The sequence below is a fragment of the Adiantum capillus-veneris genome, chromosome 13, assembly GCF_014529385.1.
Source record: "Adiantum capillus-veneris isolate H3 chromosome 13, ASM1452938v2, whole genome shotgun sequence".
Classification (NCBI taxonomy): Eukaryota; Viridiplantae; Streptophyta; class Polypodiopsida; order Polypodiales; family Pteridaceae; genus Adiantum; species Adiantum capillus-veneris.
The window spans coordinates 32,519,939-32,528,627 of record NC_140943.1 but is presented as its reverse complement, the minus strand read 5'-3'; the positions used below and the strand labels follow the sequence as shown (position 1 = coordinate 32,528,627).

At 42.1% G+C, this 8,689-nt stretch overlaps 1 protein-coding gene across 2 annotated transcripts; it reads left to right on the top strand.

Moving 5' to 3' along the window:
• The first annotated feature begins 4,504 nt into the window (after positions 1 to 4,504).
• Positions 4,505 to 7,511, top strand: LOC147443781 (pentatricopeptide repeat-containing protein At3g57430, chloroplastic-like). Of its 2 annotated transcripts, XM_086526568.1 has the most exons (2): positions 4,639 to 4,776; positions 4,847 to 7,511. In XM_086526568.1, exon 2 carries the CDS (start codon positions 4,847 to 4,849, stop codon positions 6,620 to 6,622), a length of 1,776 nt encoding a protein of 591 aa, XP_086382694.1. In that variant the 5' UTR covers positions 4,639 to 4,776; the 3' UTR covers positions 6,623 to 7,511. The 2 variants fall into 2 exon arrangements, with proteins under 2 accessions (XP_086382693.1, XP_086382694.1); XM_086526567.1 differs by having other exon boundaries at positions 4,505 to 7,511.
• Positions 7,512 to 8,689: the final 1,178 nt, after the last annotated feature.

Genomic DNA, 8,689 nt, shown 5'->3' with positions numbered 1-8,689 from the left:
ATGGCCAGTCAAGGTCTGTTGGAGAAAGATGGCATGCTTAGTAGTGCTTTAGTTGATATGTATGCCAAATGTGGTGCCGTCATGGAAACATGAAAATTTCTTGATTGGCATTCTCTCCGTAATGTCACTTGGAGCCTGTTGATGCGGGATATTGGATGCAAAGGAAAGGCCTCCCTCAAGAAATCACAAGGCTTATGCAAGATCTTTAATTGGGGCTAAAAATCCACGATGAGATTGCTAGTCAAGGGATATTGAAGAAACACGTTGTGCTTGGCAATGCAAATGTGGTGCGCTTATAAAAGCACATAAATGCTCTCTCTCTCTCTCTCTCTCTCTCTCTAATTTTCTCTTCTAGGTTCTTGTTTTCTCTTACCCTCGGACTCACTTCAATTCAATACAAATCCGGCTAACGAAGCACTCTAGTTGATTTTCTACGATTGGGTAGCCCCTACTCAAAAATCACTATTACAGGATATCATTTTGTCAATGAACTATATAAGAATTGAACACGTTGGCTGATGAAGTTCGCTTTAGACTTCACTAGTACGGCCGGGCGCCTTTGGCGGCCTCTCTCTCTCCCCCCCTCTCTCCCTCACTTGTATAAACTGGATGCAGCAAACTGACACGTGGCATTGGAAAACCGATCTCCTTAATAAATAGACAATATGTATAGCAAATCTGGTGTCCTCACAATAAACACAAAAACTTCTTGAAAGACATCCTCCCTGGGATATCATCTCTTGTAGCAGGTTAAGTGCAAAAGATGTCTTAACATTGTTGATGTAAGGAAGTGCATCGATGATAGACATTCAATCGTGCGGTGAGTAAGCAGTATCATTTTTTTATTCTCGACACTGAGAACAAATAATTAATAACATTGACATCTTGTATGATCGCAAACATTGAGCTTGACAAGACTCTAACCCTCCTTGTGGTTTTCTGCGAGGTACCCCTCTGAAGCACTACGATCAGTATCCAATTTTTATGAGGTGCACGTCTGAACCACGACGATCAATATCCCAAACACGCTTTCTGGTAAAAAAATATAACATGCTTTGATGAAAAATCTCTCTCTCTCTCTCTCTCTTTCTCTCTCTCTTTCTCGCTCTCTCGCTCTCTCTCTCTCTCTCTCTCTCTCTCTCTCTCTCTCTCTCTCTCGCTCTCTATTTTCTCTAAAACATTGTAACACCCCTTGATGAAAATTTTCTCTCTTTAATTGCACTCACCTACACTTCCACCTCAAAGGCTTGTGGCCTTATATGAGAGCTTCAAACACAATTCATTTTCTCAGTTTTTGACTAACAACATCTAGGCAACAAGCAATATTTGGAGCACAAGTCAAGTAAATGAATTGTGTCAACGAAGCATTGAGATGTTTTTAGCAGATGCGAAGGAAAGGCCTTCCTTCAAATGCAATCACCTATGCAATTAGGGACTATTGTGGGGTTGTTGCAGAAACATTTTGTGCTTGGCAATGTGGCAAGCTTGATGAGTCCAAAAGACTACTTGACAACATGGACTATGGTGTTAGAAGATTATGCACATGAAGGGCGAGAATGATTCGTTCTAAATCGTCTTGAGTAGATGTAATGTGAGGGTGTTTCGGTAAAATGCAGTGATGTACGTTTGCACATTGAAAGCTTGTGCCACAAACAAAGCTATTGATAGGGGTAAGTAGAATCATGATGAGATTCTAAGGCAGGGGTTTTTGAAAAGCCATATCATGCTGGGTGGGGTGGTGTGCTCCTGGACATGTAAATATGAAACGTCGTCTCTTGGAACAGGTTGATTGTAGGATGCCTGTTATGGCTGTGGCAAGGAAACACTCTACCGCTTTTACTAGTGGATGCGAAAGGAAGAGCTCTCTTCAAATTCAAATCACCTATGCTTGCACCTTTCAACCTTGTGGCCTTACTTACGCAAGATGTCATCATGGGTGATAGAATTTACGACGAGATTGCCAGTCATGGTCTGTTGGAGAAAGATGGCATGCTTAGTAGTACGTGCTTTAGTTGATATGTATGCCAAATGTGGTGCCGTCATGGAAACATTAAAATTTCTTGATTGGCATTCTCTCCGTAATGTCACTTGGAGCTTGTTAATGCGGGATATTGGATGCAAAGGAAAGGCCTCCCTCAAGAAATCACAAGGCTTATGCAAGATCTTTAATTGGGGCTAAAAATCCACGATGAGATTGCTAGTCAAGGGATATTGAAGAAACACGTTGTGCTTGGCAATGCAAATGTGGTGCGCTTATAAAAGCACATAAATGCTCTCTCTGTCTCTCTCTCTCTCTCTCTAATTTTCTCTTCTAGGTTCTTGTTTTCTCTTACCCTCAGACTCACTTCAATTCAATACAAATCCGGCTAACGAAGCACTCTAGTTGATTTTCTACGATTGGGTAGCCCCTACTCAAAAATCACTATTACAGGATATCATTTTGTCAATGAACTATATAAGAATTGAACACGTTGGCTGATGAAGTTCGCTTTAGACTTCACTAGTACGGCCGGGCGCCTTTGGCGGCCTCTCTCTCTCCCCCCCTCTCTCCCTCACTTGTATAAACTGGATGCAGCAAACTGACACGTGGCATTGGAAAACCGATCTCCTTAATAAATAGACAATATGTATAACAAATCTGGTGTCCTCACAATAAACACAAAAACTTCTTGAAAGACATCCTCCCTGGGATATCATCTCTTGTAGCAGGTTAAGTGCAAAAGATGTCTTAACATTGTTGATGTAAGGAAGTGCATCGATGATAGACATTCAATCGTGCGGTGAGTAAGCAGTATCATTTTTTTATTCTCGACACTGAGAACAAATAATTAATAACATTGACATCTTGTATGATCGCAAACATTGAGCTTGACAAGACTCTAACCCTCCTTGTGGTTTTCTGCGAGGTACCCCTCTGAAGCACTACGATCAGTATCCAATTTTTATGAGGTGCACGTCTGAACCACGACGATCAATATCCCAAACACGCTTTCTGGTAAAAAAATATAACATGCTTTGATGAAAAATCTCTCTCTCTCTCTCTCTCTTTCTCTCTCTCTTTCTCTCTTTCTCTCTCTCTCTCTCTCTCTCTCTCTCTCTCTCGCTCTCTATTTTCTCTAAAACATTGTAACACCCCTTGATGAAAATTTTCTCTCTTTAATTGCACTCACCTACACTTCCACCTCAAAGGCTTGTGGCCTTATATGAGAGCTTCAAACACAATTCATTTTCTCAGTTTTTGACTAACAACATCTAGGCAACAAGCAATATTTGGAGCACAAGTCAAGTAAATGAATTGTGTCAACGAAGCATTGAGATGTTTTTAGCAGATGCGAAGGAAAGGCCTTCCTTCAAATGCAATCACCTATGCAATTAGGGACTATTGTGGGGTTGTTGCAGAAACATTTTGTGCTTGGCAATGTGGCAAGCTTGATGAGTCCAAAAGACTACTTGACAACATGGACTATGGTGTTAGAAGATTATGCACATGAAGGGCGAGAATGATTCGTTCTAAATCGTCTTGAGTAGATGTAATGTGAGGGTGTTTCGGTAAAATGCAGTGATGTACGTTTGCACATTGAAAGCTTGTGCCACAAACAAAGCTATTGATAGGGGTAAGTAGAATCATGATGAGATTCTAAGGCAGGGGTTTTTGAAAAGCCATATCATGCTGGGTGGGGTGGTGTGCTCCTGGACATGTAAATATGAAACGTCGTCTCTTGGAACAGGTTGATTGTAGGATGCCTGTTATGGCTGTGGCAAGGAAACACTCTACCACTTTTACTAGTGGATGCGAAAGGAAGAGCTCTCTTCAAATTCAAATCACCTATGCTTGCACCTTTCAACCTTGTGGCCTTACTTACGCAAGATGTCATCATGGGTGATAGAATTTACGACGAGATTGCCAGTCATGGTCTGTTGGAGAAAGATGGCATGCTTAGTAGTACGTGCTTTAGTTGATATGTATGCCAAATGTGGTGCCGTCATGGAAACATTAAAATTTCTTGATTGGCATTCTCTCCGTAATGTCACTTGGAGCTTGTTAATGCGGGATATTGGATGCAAAGGAAAGGCCTCCCTCAAGAAATCACAAGGCTTATGCAAGATCTTTAATTGGGGCTAAAAATCCACGATGAGATTGCTAGTCAAGGGATATTGAAGAAACACGTTGTGCTTGGCAATGCAAATGTGGTGCGCTTATAAAAGCACATAAATGCTCTCTCTGTCTCTCTCTCTCTCTCTAATTTTCTCTTCTAGGTTCTTGTTTTCTCTTACCCTCAGACTCACTTCAATTCAATACAAATCCGGCTAACGAAGCACTCTAGTTGATTTTCTACGATCGGGTTGTCAATGAACTATGTAAGAATCGAACACGTTGGCTGATGAAGTTTGCTTTAGCCTTCACTAGTACGGCCGGCCGCCGAAGTTCTCTCCCCTCTCCCCCTCACTGGACGCAGCAAACTGACACGTGGCACTGTCTCCTTAATATATAGATGAACGTCCCGCAAGCCCTCTCACCAGGTAATCCCGACGCTCCACGAGGTCTATGTGGAGCTGCTTCTCTTTCAGGCGAAATTGTGCAACATCTTCTGTTTGGATCGTACCGAGTAGCTCATTGCCTTCAAGACGACAGCATTTCTGCACAAAAGTTGCAGTTGGGCGCACGTCAGACTTGCAAGAGACCCTCAGCTCCCTGGATGGGCAAACTGTTGATGCAAACACCTATGCTTCCCTCCTGAGGACCCCAGCGATCTTGCGATCCCTTCACGGTGGCAGGCATGTACATCATCATATAGTGCTGCATGGTCATGAACAGAATTCACACTTAGGAAACTTGCTTGTGCAGATGTATGCACGGTGCATGGATCTTGACGGTGCACATTTCTGCTTTCATTGCACACAGGAACACAATCTTTTTACTTGGAATTTTCTGCTGAAAGCTTACGATGAACTTGGCTTCTACAAAGAAGTCCTTTCCCTTTTTGATCAAATGCTGGTGGAGAATGCTGTTCCAGACAAGTGCACTTATGTGTGCATTCTATCCACATATGCTACCAACCCAGCAGCATGGTGTGAAGGCAAATGCCTACATGCTCGCATCCTCTCTGTGGGGCTCGATAGAAACTTTATTGTTGCAACCGCACTTATGAACTTATATGGAAAGTGCAATGACATAGAGCATGCATGCAGCTCCTTTGAGAGCCTTCTTGAGCGAGATATAGTATCATGGAATGCTCTTATTGCAGCCTATGCACAGCAAGCACTCTACAAGGATGCTTTTCAGACATTCGAGCAACTTTATCAGGAGGGTTTTCTTCCTGATAGAGTGACTCTTGTACATGTACTCTGTGCTTTTGCCAGACCCGCAATGCTCAAATGTGGCAAGAGAATTCATGCTTCCTTGTATGGTGAGGACATTGAGAAGAATGTTGTGATTGCCACTGCTCTTGCCAATATGTATGGAAAGTGCAGTAGCTTGAAGTCCGCACGACAGCTTTTTGACCAAATGCACACACGCAATGTAGTGACATGGAATGCCATGATTGCAGTGTTTGCGCAGCATGAACATGGGAAGGAGGCAATTCACCTTTTCAAGCAGATGAAACTGGAGGACATGATGCTGAATAAGGTAACTTTTGTCAGTGTTCTTGATGCTTGTGCTAATGACAAGGGTCTTCATGAAGGTCAAGTGATACATATCTTAATGACAAAGTTCGGGTTTGATGTGGATGTTATCGTAGGGACTGCACTTATGAACATGTACAACAACTGTAGCTGTTTGCAAGAAGGGCAGAGGGTGTTTGACCTTTTACCTCAACGCAATGTCATATCTTGGAATGTAATGATAACCGGATATGTTCACCATGGTTATGGTAAGGAAGCTCTCCAACTTCATGATAGAATGGAGAAGGAGAAAGCAGTGTTGGATGATTTGACCACAGTAGAGGTTCTCTCAGCTTGTGGATTGGAAGCAGCATTAGGCAGAGGTCAAGTTATGCATGCTTTTGCTATACAATGTGGGTTTGACCTTGATGTGGTTGCTGCCAACACTATTTTGAACATGTATGGAAGATGTGGGTTCGTCAATGATGCCCAAAGGTTGTTTGAAAGAATGCAAGAGAGAAGCTTAATCTCCTGGAACTCTATAATTGCTCTACATGCACAACATGGTAACAGTAACATGGTATTTGACATTTTTTCAGAAATGCAGGTTCGAGGAGTGATCCCGAATGAGAGCACATTGTCAAATATCATGTGTATGGGAAGCCATGCAGGGCTTGTAAGAGATTGTGTGGACTTTTGGGTAACCATGATCGAGGGCCGTTGCGTATTACCCACCTTAGAACATTTTGACTGCTTGCTAGCCGTACTGGGTAGAGCAGGGCAGTTGGATGAGGCGGAATGGTTAATCAAGAAGATTCCAGTCCAACCTAGTGCTCTTTCGTGGACAACATTGCTAAGTTCTTGCAGGTTTTCAGCAGATGTTGCAAGAGGACAATTTGCTGCGAAGTCCAGCTTTGAGCTGGGTATAGGTGACAAGGTAACCTACATCACTTTGTTCAATACTGTTGCAGCTTCTGGGGTGGAGGAGGATCAGGTCCTTCATATGGTGGCTGGTTGATTGTTGATGCGGTGCGAGCTATGGTGGAAAAAGATGTGTGGCATTCATGGTAAAAGTAAGGAACCAGTGAAATGCTCATCAATTCAAAGGGAGGGCTACATAGCTTTTGTAGGCATAAAGCTATTGATCGTGGACTGATTTGTGGGCATTTGTTGGGCTTGAGTGTCCATAGCTCTTGGTTTAATGCCAACACACTTTGCACCAGTGACTTGCAGAATTCCGTAAGACAATGGCTCACAAAGACTTGTGGCACCTTCATCATACTGCCAACCTCACAGCACTTTGGAGTAAGACTGCCAGATTGATGTAAGACAACGATCTCACCAAATCCCATTAGTGCTGTGTCAACAGGAGAATGCTGTAAGACAATGGGCTCACATAGTCCTAGGCCTGTTTCGCCCTCAAGTTCATGGCTTCCTTGAACGCTTCAGAGCCGTGGTTTTGCAATTGTGTTGAGAGAACAACATAAGAGAATAAGCTCACGAGGGCTTGGGCTGGTTCTGTTTCCTCGTGAGGAAAAAAAGCAATGTTTGCTTGCTATGTCAAAGGGAAATTTGAATGTTAAGGTAGAATTTCTTAGTGCAAAGTATTTATTTTGCTCTATTGTAAAATGTTGCGTTGCAGTTCGCAAACCCTTTTGGCTTCACTGGCAATGTTGCTCAAGGTGTGGTAATCAAGCTTGAACTACAGTTTTCGGAGTAATTTCTATGGTGAAGAGGTTCTCTCTCTTTCTTTATGGTGGAAGTTCTTTCCTTAAGATCCCTTGGTGGGGTCTGAAGACCTGTGTTGTAGCAGGATGTCAAAGGATGCGTACAGGATGTCAAAGGCTGGTACGCATCCTGAGATTTACACTCTCTTCCATACTTATCTACCATCAAAACTTGCACTCCGTGAGCATCTGTATAAGTGCATGCATAGAGGTTCTTATAGAATGTTAACTTTCCAACATTGGGTTCCACATACTTGTAAAAGATATATGGATCCCCATTTGTGAACCTATACAAGCCCTCATGAGCGTCATCCATAAGCACTCTCATGGATTCATTGGCTTTGATGAATCTCACATTTGGTTGGTGATCAGAGGATGCCTTTCCTCTAGGTATTCTCCCATCCTCATTGTTGTCGGCATTGCAATGTTTTTCATGTCTTTTGAGTGGAGTAGAGAACCATGGTGGTGGATGATTTGTCATAATAAAAGGCTCACTCAAAAATCTCAAGGCAGTCTTTGTTGACAAGCCTACTTTGACTTAATGCAAGTTATCCCTTTTTCCTTCTGATCAGGTCTCTCAGAAGTCATGAACTTGTGACTCTTTTGTTTTTGGAAATTATTCTTGGGGTATCCTAAAAGTTTGGATTTAGGAAACCTGGGAAAATTTAGCTCAAAATTTAGAGGTCTAGGTGTGTCCTATTGTCCACAAGCTTTTTTCTTTGCTATATCTGACTCAATTTGGAGTTGTCTATCAAAAGTTAGAGCAATTTTAGTGAACTGCACTTGAAACAGCACTCAAAATAGTTTCAAGACTAGAACTTTGGCTTGTATATTGGTCTCTAGAAGGTATTTTTAGCTCAAACTTGAGATTTGGGATGTAGTCAAGTATGTTTACAAGCTCATAAGTCAGATACTCCCACTATGTTGAGGTACATGGATCGTGATCCATGTTGCTCTGTCAAATTTATTTTTTTCCCAAATTTTCTCAAATTTTATCAGTGTGTAGATAAGGTCATATCCAAGTTTTGTACGAATTTTTATCAAATTCTGAGGTTGAGGTACATGGATCGCGATCCATGTTCGACCATATCTAGAGTTGATCTCTTGGCAGCTTGTTGCACTATATGTCTACATGCTAAATCTCAAATCCTTTTAGATTTGAACTTGGTTTGATAGATCAAAATGTCCAATACTAGGTCTGCACTGCTGTTTTTAGTCTATCACCTGTTTTGTTCCCTTTGGATCCAAATTTGCTCAAATTTTTTCACAACTAAGCTTGGGGATATGTTTCCTTGTGTATGCACTAATGATCTAGAAAGTTTCAGTTCAAGCTGTCACTATGGGTACATGGATCACGA

What these genes read in the sequence shown, in the direction of transcription:
- LOC147443781 (XM_086526567.1), top strand. Translation starts at nt 4,547, where the DNA reads ATGTGGAGCTGCTTCTCTTTCAGGCGAAATTGTGCAACATCTTCTGTT.